The 17330-nt window shown below is 39.5% G+C and overlaps 1 protein-coding gene across 1 annotated transcript; it reads left to right on the top strand.

Moving 5' to 3' along the window:
- The first annotated feature begins 7202 nt into the window (after positions 1-7202).
- Positions 7203-11563, top strand: smtla (somatolactin alpha). Its single transcript, XM_026375781.1, has 5 exons — positions 7203-7242; positions 7351-7541; positions 8855-8968; positions 10228-10407; positions 10509-11563. Exons 1-5 carry the CDS (start codon positions 7236-7238, stop codon positions 10701-10703), a joined length of 687 nt encoding a protein of 228 aa, XP_026231566.1. The 5' UTR covers positions 7203-7235; the 3' UTR covers positions 10704-11563.
- Positions 11564-17330: the final 5767 nt, after the last annotated feature.

Here is a 17330-nt window from a genome sequence, read left to right as displayed (position 1 = left end):
TAGCCCACACGTGGCTAGAGGCAGTGAGAGAGAGGGGGAGCCGAAAGAAGGGGAAGCGGGGAGGCATGAGAAATAAACTTAAAGGTGTTAGTGGGAATGAGAAAGGGCAGGGAAATGGAAAAAGCAGAGTAAGAGAGAGACAGTGGGATGCACAGGGAAAAAAAAGTGAAATTAAGTGAGAGAAATATGGCTAAGTACAGTGAGAACGAAGAAAAAAAAGGTATAAGATCGAGCAGGAGAGACAGGAGTGCAGTACACTCCAGGGGGGAACATGTACTTAGAATAAGGAGTTAAGCGAAGAAGTGGGGCTTTGGAATACATGTGCCCTCGGGAGGAAGAACCTTTTGTCTTCCTACCATCAGGAGCTCCTTTTGAATAAACCTAGCCATGCATTTCCTTTTTGTAAATCTCACTTTGAAGAAGGGCAAAGCTAAAGCTTCTCCCACAGTGGTGATTGAGTATAGTTGTACCTCGGCCCACGCAAATCCCTTCCTCAATAGCTGTGGGTGTGTAACAGTTTCATTTCCATTTTAGAGCACAGGGAGATTGCTCACCGCCTAGACACGTAACAGCCGCTTCACCTTGGTTGTGAGCCTGCATATGTTGTCCACAGTGATTGGCAAGGCTGTGTGACCAATTTTATTTAAAGCTTTATGCCTGCTTTCTTTATCCCGGAGACTTGTCAGAAATGACACGTGGCATCATAGCAAGACAGGCATGCATTTGGCACCTCTGCTTCAGCTTCTGCGCTGCCACTTAATCCCACTGGGAAATAACAAGATCCAAAACTAAACTCATCAATGATCACTGTCTAATTTTCATTGTTGTTGTTTTTTTTTTTTTTTTCTTCCATGCAGGTGCGCTCTTCCAGAGTCCCCACGGAGAGGAGATTGCATGTGCAGGAGAAACAGAAGTGTTGCTCGTGCTGCAACCAGATTGAGAAGTTAGAGCGAGATTGCATTCAAAGCGGAGAGTGTTGCATGTTACTGGAGGGAGATGGTAATTGAGCCTGGGGCAAAGTGGTAATGGATCAGGTCAGAACTGTCATCCGCAACTCTCCAGTGCCTGCCTCTGATGAGCGAGCTATTTTTTGTCAATACACAGGAACAGCAAAGGCAAAATGGAAGCCAACTTCAACCATTCGTTTGGCTGGGTGGTTGGTTAAATGTATTATAATATATGAGTAGTGTAATGGATGACCAGGCCACACTGGGAGAGGTAAACTGTTTAAAGTAAACACAACACAAAAAATAATCAGAGGCAAACAGTGTTATTGGTGGAGCCAGGCCAGATCAATTAATCATGGACAGCTTGGCAGTAACTATTATAAGAGACAATGCTTTCTTTTCCCTAGCTGTTGTAGCTCTTCACACTTTGCTTTTTCCTTTCTTCAGGGACCAGTTATATAATAACATAAAGAGTACAGTAAGTTATTACTTTTTATAGTTGTTGACTGTTGTAAATGTACAGTATGTGTGAAAATGTGGCTACATGCATTAAAATAGAGAAACAAGTGATGACAGGCATGGGTTTTGTCACTACAGACAGCTTAAGAATGAGCACTCGAGCGACCTTATATGTATCTGTTGTAAACCTGTGACTTTTTTTTTCATTGTATTAGAAGTTATCAACATCTAGAATACAACAGGAACACGAGGCTTTGACAACTTCATCACTTTTTTACCGTAAGGAATTGAAGGTTCAGTCGAATGAAAACACACAAGTGCACAAACACACACACACACACACACACACACACACAGACAATTTCACACCAATTATCCACTAAATTGGTGCACACTTTAGAATTTGCATTCTGGAGGATAAAAAGATTTTCTTTGTCATATCGCCTGTGCTATTTTTAGGATGCTGGCTGTGCACTCTTCAACTCCTCACTGAGTGTAAAAATAATAGATGTAATTAGGATCTATAAGGCCTACATAGTCATTTGTTCTTATCTCTATATGTGTTTAAAAAAAGCTTTATACAGATTGACATAAAATAAATAATAAACAAAAGTAACAACAGGGGTGGAACTGGAAGTACTAGTCAGTCCAGTCTCTCTGTCCACTGGTAAAATACCACTGCCCCCCTAAAAAAAACAATGTATGAATGCACAGTTCATTGAACGCAGCGTGAACATGAGTGACGTAGGCTGAGTTCTCAACATGAGTGAAGCCTCCAGGGACATACAGAGCACAGGTCAGTTGGATTTCGTGTGCTCAGAGCCAAATGGTCCCCCGCCAATGAAGAAAATCCACACATACACACTCAATGACTCCATTTCAACAATTATAAAGAGTCATAAAATCATACAAATCTTCTCAGTAGCCCGAGGACATTTCGTATTGCACTACAAAACTAAGTGTCTGTGTCTCAAAGTTCTCATTAAAGAAGCTCACATAGACTGTTTTCTTCATTAAACCCATCTCATGAACAGCTAAGATAGCTGTGGAACAGGGACCTAAGGCGAATCCAGCTATTTATTTCACGATTCTGCTCATATAAATTGATAATGATAATAATTTATCAGCCCAGACAAATAAGGAGAATCCAGCCAGTAGCTAGAGTGTGGGTGAGAGCTGACTGAAAAACTAAGTTTCTCCCTTTGAAGCCTGAAAATAAGTCAACAATATTGTGTGTTTTAATGCCACTAGTGGTTACATTTTTGCACATCAAAAACAAGACAGCTGGCAAGTAAAGCTGCATGCCACGCTGCTTGAATCTGCTTAGTTCTTGTCAATCTTTAACACTGAATCATACAGTCAGTACTTATCATGCATAAACACTTTTACACAGTCTACTGACTGTTGCACACATATTGTCCACAATAATAGGGATTCACATGAACAGTACTGATGAAAGCTTCCTTCTCTTATCAAACCTATAATATATATTCTGCTATACAGATATATTTCAGTGTATCTGTTTTTGGGAAACATCCAGCATTTGGCAGAAAATTAGTGATGGTACTTTTTTCTAAATTCAGTTGCCTCCATCTCCACAAGGATATGTCCATTAGCATTTTCTTAAAAAAAAAAGTACAGTACAAACGCTGCATTATGTAGACGTACACTGATACCTCTGACATTACATTTGCCCTTTCTGATCACTGAGCCAATCAAAGGTTTCAACTACTGTATTCTTTCTCATCTCACACACCGACACCCACACATGTTCACTCTCTTTCCCATCATTCAATAAGGGAGCAATATGTCTCAATGCAGGAGCTGCCAGTCAACCAAGTGCAAGTGCAAGGAAGTCTGTCAGAACCGGAGTGATTAATATGTATGCGCACTCTTCCCAATATTATACAAGAGGGGATATAGCAGGCCTGCGCTCTCACAGGCACTGACATTGCATGACAGACACAGCTTGCAATCATGGTATCAACATGGCAAAGAAATCTCTTCATACCCACACAGGCATATTGATGCTCAAAGGGTATTTTAGAGTGTTGAAGAAAAAAAATATATTTTATTCATATTGTTTCTTGTATTTTTTTTTCATTAAGTGAATTTACAAGTCATGTACAATATACTGTACTTTATGTGCCAATAAAATGCTAATAACAAGTCATCACAGGACAGAAATGGTATTTTTAGGAAAATTTGCTTCAACAAAATTTAATCTTTGTGGGGCCTGATTTATCTTTTGGTCATAGCAGTGAGAACATGTTTTAAAGCTGGGGGTGTGGTGCTCCCCACTAACTCCATACTTTTTCAATGCATTGGCAACCAATTCTGGGGAAATTCAGCTATAATACTGAGATTCAATGCATCACTCCCTGTTATTTCAGATTTAACACATCAATGTGCTTTCATATTTGAAAATATTTGTCTCAATTTACACACCAATTCCTGTTTCATCCCAGATGGACTGCTTTGAAATTAAGATAACACGCCGCATACTGTAGGTGCCAGATGTGACGTCACACAGGGACTGTTCTGCAGAAACAATGGTTTGGTGCGATACACCATCTATCATGGTCTCTCCACTTCATGTATTTTAATAAATTTGCATCTCTGCAAGCCACATTGCTGAATGCAATTTTCACCTTACATTACAAACCAGAAATTGCTTCAGAAATCAAATCAAGTAGGAAAATATCAGGGGAAGCAAGTAAAAGACACACAGGGCAAGGCACTAGAAACTAGTTGTTACGGAAAGTAACAACTAAACTAGAATGTCCATCAAAAAAGGGAATAAACCAGAGCGAGACACAAAGTAACAACCAAAACAAGAGGAGTTAATAAAAACGTGGTGTTAACCTGGAAAAGTAACAACTGAAAATCGCTGCTGAGATGCAGGCAAAAACTCAGTCTTACAAGGGGCAAGGTCAGACCCCATAAGACGGGGTAAACGTACAGTAACTGGGGAGTAGAGTAAGAGCTGACCTGAAGCAAAAGACATGACACAACAATCTGGTAAAGGCTTGGAAACTGAGGAAGGTTTACCTACCAAAGGGGCCACAGGTGGAGCTGATCAGGTGAATAACAGCAGGAGAGAACAGGTGCAAATAAAGAGGGGCGATGAAGTAAAGCTGAAGCAGCAAGAATTGGGCTGAAATAGGAAATAACTGTCACAATAAAAGCATTAAAAACAGGAAGACGGGCCAGAATCATGACATAGGCACTTATCCAGCCAAGATGACAGAGCATTAAGAAAAGTTGCTACTTGAAGTTAATTGGACTGACAATTATGCAATTACGACTGATTGTGAGGACTGCAAAATTCTATGGAGAGATTATGAAGACTGAAAATGTGAAAAGTCATTCCCATGTAAACATAATCCAGTTTTGTGAACATAACTTGTGAAAAATGTGTGTCTGTAGTTTTTGGAAGCATCAAACAAGATAAGAGCTGAGCGCAGTGCCAGTTTGTATATCACATGCTGTTGACGAGAAGGAGGCTCAGTCGACATAACCAGCATGGTGATTTGAACAGCATCTATAATCTAATGGAAAGTGCAGCAGCACTGCGAGAGAACACAGCTCAGAGGCAAAGAGTCCTTAACCAGTGGCTACTGTTCTTTTTGTAAGTGGTTTCTGGTTTTTCTATCAAGAAAATACATCAAGAAAAGCAAGACTGTGGGCAATCTAATGGAAGGGTATCCGAAAAAAGAAATTATTGGATTCAATCTGAGTAGCTATTTGACATAAGGTTATCAGTAAATAACAAAGAACTGTGTAGTGTTCAGATCTGTTCACATCTGAATACTTCACGCAGTATATACTGTAAAAAACCTCACAACACATAACTATACTGCATGTAGTTAATGTGGCTCACACTTTCCCTCACCAAAGTACAAATTTGTGAACATATCATCACAACACATCTGGTGTTCGCGTTACTTCAGTAAACAGCGGTACAATAACTTTCAGAACTTGAAATCTGCGTTTTTTCTGTGGCTCCATCCTCTTCTTATCTCCCATCCATTGCACTTTCAATTTAGTCCCAGCCACCTATAGACATGGTAGGTTACCTTAAACTCCACTTACTGGCTAATTCAAGAGACTGTCACCTACAAAAAAATGGACAATAATTGGTTTAAGGACTAGTTTAAAAACTGGATACTTCAGCTACTTCAAAAATGGTTATTTTATTTGGATTTTTATAACCAAATAAAATAAAAGTACCATGCACAATTAGAGCAGACCAGGATACTACAGTATAAAAAATTTTGGCTTCCTGAATAAAGGTCAAGCCCACCATCTGTGTAAGATCTGTCTTCACAACTCCCCAAAGATGCTATGAATGAATCAGGATCCCATCTACCTTTGCAAATGTACCTCCAGCTATCTGGCATGGACAAATGCCAGGAGGCTTTTTAGAACAAAATATACACACACCATACAAAAATAAATATTTATTTACTAAAAAATCATCAATATGAAAAGTTACCTGAAAACGAAAAACTGGCATAACAGGTGCTCAAAGTAAACATGTAATCATTAAATAATTACTGCACAGGAAATACAACAGGAGGTTTTCTGCAGGCAGGTGGAGAAGTTAAGGGTGGGAGAAATAAAAATATATAATAAGAATAGAATAGTGATACATACTGTATGAAACAGCCTGATATACGAGACACGAGGCTTCAGGTGTCTTAAAGTTGTATGAATAGGAACAACGCCTGTGACGTCGAGTTCAGAAACACGACACCCACTTTCTGATCCCGCGTCTGTCTTTAGCTTATCCTTAAACATGATTTCCTAAAGAAGAAACATTTGGGCTCAAGTGTCTTGAACAGCAATAGACTGTTTTATTCATTCTGTCAACAAGGCAGAAATGTTCTGTTATTCCCATCCAGAGTACATGTATCTATTTATTACCATAAATTGACAGACAACTGATCCTCTGTAATCTTCCAATTGGATTATACTAATAACAGCAGTGATTTAAGGGCCAGATAAAATTAGCATCGCACCAAATGTTCCAGGCGACAAAAATAATGTAGGCAAATGGAGCATTCAAAGGCATTACCTTCCATCTACTGTACCTAGTGTGGCACGGTTTCAAACATGGACGAATTACTACTGAATATGCGCTTCCTTCTTTGACAGCTAAACAGTCATTACAATTGGGCAACCGCAGCTTCTGAATAGAGCCAGTCTCACACACCCATGGTTTTATCACTAGAATCGAATATGAACGTCAAAATAAAAATGAAGATTTGAGGGGCTTTGTTAGATCCCAGTAATTCCCCTTTCTTTTGTGTCTTTTACAGCTTGACAGTGTCTTTTCTACAGCGTTCTCTATCATGCATGTGTAAATCTACATTACATCCTTACCTCAGCTGAAAGGAAGGATTTTCTAGCCCACTCCTTTTATTGAGCTTTTCTTTGCTAAATCTAATCAGTCTCTGTCTTCATTCTTCTTCAACTATTGGGGAATTTTATCAGGATGTTGGAGGGAATAAAAAAAACAACATTTATTTAAATGTATTTTAAAATTTGATGTTTTTTGGGAGATTTCATGAAATATTGTAAGAATTTAGATTTTTTTAGGTTGTGACCTTATTTCAGAAACAAAGACATCTGGGCCTGACTAGTTCCAGTCTTGGTATTATGCATGAGAAAAGATCTCCTTAGGTTTGGTCAGTGTTTTTTTTTAAGGAACTACGTAAGACCAAAATGACCTTTTGCTTAATTCATGGCCAGGTTAGGATTTATAAAGGAAGTTAGCAAGACAGAAAAAACAAGAAAGACTAGGAAGAATACTGACAATACACGATGGCAGGTAATCTATCACACTTCAAAAATCAGGATTGTATGTTTTTCTTGTGTTTGCTCAGTAGTTTTTACCTGTGAACATGGATTAAATGTGTGTTTACGTTGTTTTCTAAAGATGTGCAATGGAGTGTATGGGCTGTATTGCTCTGGCCCAGTCTGCTTATTGTTTGCATCCCACTGGACTGTAAGGATGAGCAGGGCAGCCTCTCCCGCTGCCCGTCCATAACCCAAGAAAAACTTCTAGATCGGGTCATCCAGCACGCTGAACTCATCTACCGTGTCTCCGAAGAATCGTGCACTTTGTTTGTGAGTAACATCCACCAGTACCCCCAAAATGAAACTTTGCACTTGTGTAGAAATGTTTCAGCAGACCTGCTTCTGTATCTACAAACCCTTAAAGAATGCTTTTAAAGAATACAGCCTTAGGAGAAACTCTGGACAAACTCACTGAGCATTGCATGACAGTAGAAAATTATTTTCATTGTGGCTAGACTGAGAGAGGATCAAGCTGAAATGCAGTCTATGAAAATCCATTACTTACAGGGGAAAATTCATATTTGAGCCTGTTGTACATTTTAGTGTGTATTCATGAAATAATTTGTATGAAATGTGAAACCCCTATTTTGAAAAGCAGTGCAGTAGACATTTCTTTCATAGGTAAAGGCTACACTAACGGGTATGCAAATGCTAATTGCAATTCTCTTGTTTTAAATGTCGGTGTCAATGCCAGTCATCAGTTATAGTTTTATAAGTGAAACCTGAATTGCCCAAACCATATTATTTTTCCTCATGGGATCTTGTATACAATGTAGTAACACTTTGAAGAGTTCTACAATAAGAACAAAATGACTTTTTGTTGGCCTCTTTCACAGTATGCTGCACCAAATGCACTGCCACTTTATATTAGATACTCTGTGTTATTTGCTTTTGATTCTGACATGATCATCGCCTCACTACCAGGCTTCAAAGTAATCTCCTATCTCTCTTCTGAGCCAGAGATATTTTATTGAAGAAGCAGGCCTACAGTGGAGCAATACGAATGTGATAATGATATACTGCAGCAGCGAGAGCACAGGTTTTGCAGCCTGTTGAATCCCCTTCACTCTGCGACTCCAGAACCAAAATGGTCTTTGAAATTGGATGATGCAGGGCTTGTTACTGAGAAGACACTGTATGGGGTCCACAGATGAGAACAAGCTGGAGAACAAAATGTGTCTGTGCTACGTCTCGAGTGGCCAAGACTGGGGATGCTTCTGTCATTGTTTTCCTGCCTTTTTCTCTGCCTCTCTGCCATAGTGTGTTTTCGTATATTCTATAGAGAACCGAAGACTTTCAAATCAGCTAGAAAAATTCACATGGTCCCCCTTTCTCTAAGAGGGTTAGGCAAAGTGTAACAATTTTAACTCATTGCCTGAAACCAACAGACTTCCATGAACAAATGGGGATCATGCTGCTTATGATCTTCCGTTTTGTATGTAGAGGGTAAACTAAGCTTATTCCTATTAAGGTAAAAGGTTAAGTCAACACAGTAATGTATTTATACAGATAGATGTGCTTTATTGCTGTTTGTGTTTATGTATTTTCATGTGCTTTTTTCCCAATGTTTGTATGGACCGTAGGAGGAGATGTTTGTCCCATTTCCATTGCGGCTCCAGAGGAATCAGGCTGGCTCTGCATGCATCACGAAAGCCTTACCCATTCCCAGTTCAAAAAGTGAAATCCAACAGATATCTGTAAGTGCATGGCCACAGTGTTTTTGTTTAATTAGTTAAGGCAGGTTATATTAATCTGTTGATATCCGTTCCGTGCAACTCTGCTTTTATGTGTATGCATGAAGACAGAAGAAGGAATACAGGTATGGGTCGTTGCACACGTTTGTGTGAATTCATGGACATGGTCATTGTGTGTTTACGGGTATATTACTGAATCTGCCTGACTGTCTCTGTGCATTTGTGCCGGTATGTCAGCTTTTGGGGAGTGTTGACACATGGATCACTGCGTGCACATCTCTGCTCACTTTGCAGCTACCTTAGTGCTAAAAGGCCAAGCTTTCTTTTTTTTTTTTTGTAACAACAGTGTCAAAATGTACAAGTGAACAACCTGTGAGCTGCTGACTGATGGGTTGCACAAATGAAAATGAATGTTGTTCAGCTGTAATAAGTGTTAATACCCAGAAATATTTTCTTCTCAAAATATGTTTGTCTGTGCCTTTTAACATTTTGACTACTGTCCAGCAGAGCACAGTCTTTTAGGCTAAAGGCCAGCTTGATCAGTAGGGTGGAAACTAGAATGGGCCAAAGGCCACTGATGGTTATTTGGTTTCTGTGAACTGTACTTAGGTTAATATGAAGTTCTGGAATAATCCACCATTCAACTAACAAAGGCCAAATATATATTGCAAAAAAATTAAGAACTCATATTTAGCGATAGTCAAAGTGCTGGTTGGAAATTATATCATCACTATGATAGTAAATGTGATCTTTTAAACTGCATCTACTGTAAGACTCTTCTTTATGCTTGCAATTTATCCTCTGCCCTTTTCTTGTAATATATTGCTGGCTCGGCAGTTTAATTGGCATTTTTATGGTGGTCATTTGTACTTGCTTTAGAGCCTGTTGTACTTAGAGGGAATTTAAACAGACTCAACCACTTTGGCCATGACATTTCTCACTTTTGTCTCTGAATGTTTGCAGCTGACAAGCCCTTGATCAGAAGCCATGCTGTTATGAAGTTATTCCATCTTTTTTGATCACTCTGCTTTGTGACTATCTTACAGGCATTCTGAAGGGCAAATGGCTGCTATTCAGCACAGATATTAAATGGTCTCATACAGACATGAGTAGAACAAATTCATTTCTACTCCAGCTGTTGCTATGAGGTGTTTTGTTGTGTGGGGTATGTTATTGTCTGAGTTTAAGGACAACTCTGTGGTCAGTATATTGTACATTCACTTAAGAGTTCAGTTTTAATTGCATTTATATGTGCCCTACAGGACAAATGGTTGCTCCACTCTGTGCTAATGTTGGTCCAGTCATGGATCGAGCCTTTGGTCTACTTGCAAACCACACTGGATCGCTATGATGATGCTCCTGACATGCTGCTCAACAAAACCAAGTGGGTGTCAGATAAACTGATCAGCCTGGAGCAAGGGGTGGTGGTCCTTATCAAGAAGGTGGGTCAAATACAGAATTTTCAAAAGGAGTATTTCATTTGCATTATTAGTATTAGTTTTCTAGCTATGGAGTTAATTTGTTTCCAAATACCTCTTTGCAGATGTTGGATGAGGGAATTTTGACCACAAACCACAGTGAACAAAGCCTGTTGCAGTATGATGTACAGCCTGAGATGCTGGAATCTGTCATGAGAGACTACGCCTTACTCAGCTGCTTCAAGAAAGATGCCCATAAGATGGAGACTTTCCTCAAGCTTCTCAAGTGCAGACAAACTGACAAATACAACTGCGCATAAAGCATAAAGTGCAGCTTTTAAATAAAACACTGTTTAGCTTTAAATGAATTCTAGAGGTTCATAGCCGTGCACTTATAGATATGACCATGCCGTAGGCGATTCAGCCTTGCTTGCAATGCAGTACATTTTTTATTGATTGTTTTAGAACACCTTCACACAAAACTAGGTAGGTGTAAAGCTGTGCCCTTTCTTCAACACTGCATTTTATATTCCCCAGCTCAGTTGTTATTTTAACCTGGCAAAGGCAACAGAGGGCAAACTCCCAAAAGATTATTTGCGTGTCGAGCTGTCAAAAAAATCTGCATATCCTGTCATTGATTTCCATTTTCTTTGTTCTTAACTGGAGTTTGTATTCCTCGCTGGCTCCTGCAGTCTTCTGATTATTCCCACGGCCCCTAGAGTATTCAGTGAGACTCCCTTTTTAAATAGAGTTGGTTTCACTTCTGCATTAGTGAAATGAAACACTTTCATTGGAGATGGGAGTCAAACAGAGAGCAATCACTACTTAAAAAAAGACACATTTCCATTGGTGAAAGAGAGTGCGAGGGAGACAGACAGAGCGAACAAATAACAGCTAAAACGAGAGGCAACACTCATCTGGAGTTTTAGTTAGACACAAGTTCGGTTTTGTTGTACTCAAAGAATCATGAATAAATACAATAAAATACATTTATTAAGAATATTTTTTATCTGTTTTAAAATAGCTAGGGATATAAAATGCATAATAGAATTGTTAGATGTGGTGAATATGTTATGCAGAATGAAAAGCTATACTTCTCTACTCTCATGTGGAAATATTACAAACCCACTCATCTTTGAAAACCTCAACTGCTGTTTTAAGACACTAATAAAGCAAGTTGCACAACAGAAATTGTAGAAAAGTTTACTTATATACATATGATATAGTATTTGTCATATTTGTTATTCTGTAGAAAGGCTGTATTTTTGATACTATCCCTTCCACCCCCAAACACTAGAGGGCAGTATTGCTCTGTCAGGAATGCTATTTTAGTGACTGGATTGTCTACTTGGAATATTGTGTATTTTGTGATACATGCATTGAATTGGTAAGAAGAAATCTGCCTTATTTTCTTTTTATTTGGGGAGAAGCAACTGGAAAAATAGAGAACAGGAGCTGTGATCCAAGAAGCCAAAATAAGACACCTATCGTAGTTATCCCCCTTGCAGTTAACAGGTTTGACAATGACAGGCTGTATCGCTTGCTCTTGTTTACATCTGCTGCAACACCATAAGACAGGGAAGGGACATAGGAAGAAGTCACCACAAGGATGTTTCTTTGTATTTCTGATCTCAGGTTTCTACTTGACTTTTTTCACTCTCTTCCATCCTCGTTGACCATATCAGAAGACGTAAATCAACCTTGTGGTTGCCACAGTGAGTTGGGTGTCAGTGTAGAGAGGTGGTGTCGTGTGGTGTGGGTGGATGTTGAGGCAGGATGTGGTAGGGGGCCTAGTGTCAGCAATGTCAGGTTCAGCTTCCTGTGGCCTAATCACTTCAGTATGGGGCTTGGAAGGGATTGGGTAGCCTCTGTTCTGCTCTGCAAGGCTACAGCTCCACAGCCTCAACCTTGTAGTGCAACCTCATTTGGTTCCTGACAACACACAAGTAATCATAGGTGAGATAAAGCCATGTGCCCCCACCTACTTCTCAAGCGTTGAGGCCATAAATATTAAGGATTGGGTATAAGTACTAAGGCAAGGGATGAGATCAGAGGAGGGAGAAAAAGATGTTAGGGAGTGGAAGGGGAAAGAAGGACACAGGGATGAAGGGAGGGGTGTGGGGCCTGGGTGATTTCACAGTCTAACTATTATAACCTGAGGAAAGGAAATCTAGACTGCTGGGATACATAAGTGGAGCAGAGGAGGCAGACAGAAAAGAAGAGAGAGAGGTAAGGAGGAGGAAATGTAAAGAACTGGACTGAGAGAAGGAGGCAAAGAGAGTTAAAGAAGGTGGTTGTTTCTGTTCTTCTTTTTTTTTTTCCTCAGTGGTGATATGAAATGTGTCAATCAAATAGACAGGCAAAAAAAAACAGCAGAGATGAGAGAGAAAAAGATATAAACAGAACGACTGGGGATGGGTCTGAGCACAGCTCTGAGCAGTGTGACATCCAGGGAAGTAGGTTGGATCTGGAGAGAAAATGGATGGCTGGAAGGCAGGTACACAGCAAGATGAGTTAGGTTGGGAAGTAGTGTTGGCTTGATATGAAACCAAGTCTCAAAGTATGAATCCTTGAGCCTCCACTGGCTCCACTGGCCCCTACACTGTTGTTGAGCTTTCATTTATGGCTCAAACCGACAGCTTGGAAAGGCCTAAAACAGTTATACAGCCTCTGTATGATCTTCAACACTGAGACCCATGCATCCGTGTGCTTTTCCTTCCTTCTCAATTTCTTTGCTTTAATGACATATTTAGGCTGTAGCAAGAACTTGTCACTTGAAGGGTTTGCATGCTCACTTGTTTGTAGAAGTAGAAAACGGAGAAGAAGCAGAGGTGAAAGGGGGAGGGTGATCTTTCCTTTGTACCTCAACTTCAGACAGCCCAGTCTGCTGCTTTTGTGATATAGCTGTTTCTATCATCCCCCTGTAAACCAGAGGGAATTTGTTTGGGCCGTCAAAGAATGGCACGAGGTCTCATACGGTGCCAGCCAAGCAATCTTGAGCTCTGCATGCCTGGGGCTACATCATGTACAGCTGCCAGCATGTCCACATATGCATGACCGTCTTAAAGAACAGCATGTCTGTAGGAGCTGTGATGCTGTACATCTAAACCTTTGAATGCTCAGTCACACCTCATCCTGTACCTGTCCTTTGGCTCCCCAGGTGAGGCGTCTCTTCCAGCCTGTTCATAGATGTGAATGAAGGTCAAAAGATCATGGGGACCAAGGCTATTCTAACTCTTCCAATATGTTAAAAGCTACCAGGTTTTGACAGCAGCAGTATCAGGTATCAAAATGTTATAGTGGGTGTAACCTAAGAAGGCCACAATGAATGTTGAATGTTGCTGAAAACATCACTACAAGTATATAGGACGTAAAAACAATTCAGTGTGGTAGCTGAGTCTTTGATAGATTATCACAGTACACTGATGATCACATTAGAGCCTTCAAAGAGAGCTAGGAGATAAGAGAATAGAATTTCCTCATGTGAAACAAGTGTTTGGTGTTACATCTTGTTTACCCGACAACAAGATGAAATCAATGGACTGCTATGTGAAAGCTTCCTGTACAGTGCTTTTCACAGTTGTTGTCATTACCTGCATGCGGTGCAAACACAAAAAGAGAGGATACATCAACGTGCAGCTATGATTAATAGGGCAATGTGCTGGTCCTGGCGAAACAAGCCCTATGGGGCGTCTGTTGGTTTGTGGCAATTGAAAGCTGTGAATGACTAGATTTACACCCCCAGGAAATTAGGTGATTACCTTGGAGACCGTGGGGAAACAGGTTGATGCTATGTGAACTCAGCAGGGAAGATGCCATCAATTGTCCCCAACTCCAAGCCCTTCACCATGGCAGGACATTACAGATCTGTTGTCCTGCAGAGCCTCCAAAAGTTATGAATATGAGTCTTAAATAAAAACAACTTTAATCCCCTGTCTCATACCATAGATTTTTTTACTAGTAGTCAGCAAAAAAAAAAACAAAGTGTGATTCTTACACTCATGGCACCTAATGAAGACAAATTGAAATTATAGGAGGTCTAATAACACAATATAAAGTAATTGAAGGAAAACAAAATCAAATATATTCCTCTTATGAAGAGCTCAAGAGTTCAAACATGTGCACTGTATCAAAAACAAATATTTGTAATGTGGTTAGGTAGCTAATATTCTAGTAGTTAGAAGGAAAATGAAAAGGTATTATAATGAGTACTATCATAAATTCACCATTCAGCCATTTCTTAACCTCTCTCAGTCAAAAAGAAAATACATGATTTTGAAAGCTTAGAGTGGTCTTAACCTTTACATGCTTAAAGACAGCTCTTCAGTGTAGACACACTCGTATGTTTCATTTTTTGAATGAACAGGGTGGTTTGTTAGTCTGTTTTGGCTCATCCACAAAAAAAAAGCTGTCTGTTGTTGAAGTTTATAGTTTCTGTTAAAGCTACAAAAAGCTGCCACTTTCTTCCACTCGTCAGCTTATTGTGGACATAATGAGAGACAAAGAGAAACATCTTGACTGGATCTACAGTAAAGTAGCTGTGGAAAAAAAAAAATACAAAAACAAAAAACTGCTTCACTTTAAGAAAGAAAAACGAAGAAGGCAGACAGATGCCAAAAGAAGCTGAGCTTAAATCAATGCAATTTCCTCCCTTCACATCTCTAGCCAGAAAGACCTTTTGGAGTTTTCCACCACTTTCGCTTTTTTGGAAAAAAAAAAATCTTTCTGCTTTGAGATATACTGTAAATTACAATGTGCACGGAGGGGCTGAACTAGTGAGAGAAAGGGAGGATTGTGGACGGGCATTTATTTGCCTTTCTGCCAGTGTGTGTCTGCTTATGTTTTTCTTAGATCAAGACACAGGCCTAAAAATCTGGTGCATTTCCTTCTCCTCAGGAAGCACTTTCATAACTTCAAATATAATAATTTCCTCTTTGGAAAGACGCTGTGGATTATCCGTGTGTGTTTAGCTTTCTTTTATCTGTCTTTCTCTCCTGAAAGAAAAGGATTGGAGAAGAAAAGGGGGGAGCTCACAGATAGTAAATGGTTGGACCTCTGGCCTCTGATCCTAAATGGGTTTTGATAGGTGTGGTGAATTCAGTTTCAGGTCAGGGATTATGATTTACCGCCTCTCTGGTTTGGCTCTAGGAAAGCAGTCGTCACATCCTCTGTCTGTTTTCCTGTTTGTTTTGCCTTTGCGAGTATAAAAGGTACTCAGTATAAACTCCTTCCCCTTCCTCCTCTGATAAACAGTACTACTGAATATAGTGGGAGGACGAGTGACTTTAATGTATTTAACATAAACGTGAGTGTTTGACAGTAATATGCAATATTTATTTTAGTAGACAGGAGCCAATTACTAAGACATGTGTATGCCATGATCACTCAAACAAAAAGATCAACTCTGAAGTTTCGCCCTAGCATCCTGGCCACTTTTCCTGTTAAGGGTCACTGAGGTGCTGGAGCTAATCCCAGCGTCACTGGGCAGGAGGCAGGGTACACCCCTGACATCCCTAGCCAGTCTATCACAGATAAAGATTCAAGAGTTAATTATTTATAAGAAATGCAACTATTACCTTTTTTAAATCAAGTGGTTTGAAAAAAGTAAGGGGAGGTGTTATAGCATGCAAAACGATGGTTGATTTGAAAGCTAGGCTGCTGTTCTGGTCAGATAAATATTTCACACTATACACTTTTGATGTGCAGATATTTGGGATTGCACTTCCAGCCACACATCTACTCTTGTGAAAATTAGATGAGGCACCTTTGGCCCTTATTCACGATGTTTTCTACTCCCACTACTCCTACTGACATTAGGCCCTCCCTGACAAATGAGCTACCAGTAAATATATTCATAACATAGGGTAGCTGCAAAGTTTGTTTTGTTGCTCACTAAATCACAAAGATGATGACTTACTTACATTTGACTCTATTTGGAGTAATTATACAGTAGCAGTTTGAAACTAGTGCCACCATTAAAGCTATCACAGTGATTTACTCAGTTCTGGAACAGTGAAATATTTGTGGATTGGAACCAGAGACTTTATTATGAACCAGAACAGGCATCCCATTGACATTTAAACCATTATGACTATCCCTCCAGCATTATTCTGCTAATGATGTGATGTGATGTGATTTAATGGAGATGGGTTACAGTTTGGCAGTTAGTCAACTTTATTATTATTATTATTGTTATGTATTAAATATGATAGTATTATTTTTGTCTAAATACAAAATGCACTATGCATAACTTTGACATATGTACAGTATTCTTGATCCTTCATGGAAGATGCTTAAAATTATGACGTTTACTTACTGTGGTACCCCATTCTCCCATACCCCTACATTTGTGGCTTCCTCCCATGTACTGTACAGCTGACCAACTGTTTGTATAGTTTTGAACCACTTAAAAAAGCTTGTGACCATTTTGCAATTTTTATGTGGTATCTGGTTAGATACTGTTTGACAATAATATCATGAGTGAAATACATTTAGCCCTAAAGTATCACATGTAATGATAGAAATATAATGTATGTCAGGTTGTGCCATGGCACCAGGGGGCAGTGACGAGGTAAAAGAACAGGAGTAAAAATTAGCTTACTCCTAAAATGATGTACTCTTTGTAAATATTTGAGTAACCTAATATAATGCTTTGAAGGCACATAGGTCAGGTGTCCAAACCAATGCTGAAATGTTTCCACTGTAACACCAACTGTAGCCTCACATTATACACAGTAGATTATTGTGAAATCACATTCTGTAAATTAATCCACATGACACACATGCATCCTAAAGTATGTTATTGTGATGAAGTCTGACATGTGAGCAATACAGAACACCTCAGAGAGAGATGTGGAGCCCTGAAAAACACTGAAAGTGTTACAATTGTGAAAGTGTTGTGTGCACATGTAGACAGGGTGTGAAAGAGGTACACCACAGAGTGTTTA

The sequence above is a fragment of the Anabas testudineus genome, chromosome 13 (assembly GCF_900324465.2).
Source record: "Anabas testudineus chromosome 13, fAnaTes1.2, whole genome shotgun sequence".
NCBI classification, from domain to species: Eukaryota; Metazoa; Chordata; class Actinopteri; order Anabantiformes; family Anabantidae; genus Anabas; species Anabas testudineus.
This window is presented reverse-complemented; position numbering and strand designations above follow the sequence as displayed.

Coding starts and splice junctions, on each gene's coding strand:
- smtla (XM_026375781.1), top strand. Junction 8,969..10,227: donor GTGAAATCCAACAGATATCT/GTAAGTGCATGG, acceptor TGTGCCCTACAG/GACAAATGGTTGCTCCACTC. Junction 10,408..10,508: donor TGGTGGTCCTTATCAAGAAG/GTGGGTCAAATA, acceptor ACCTCTTTGCAG/ATGTTGGATGAGGGAATTTT.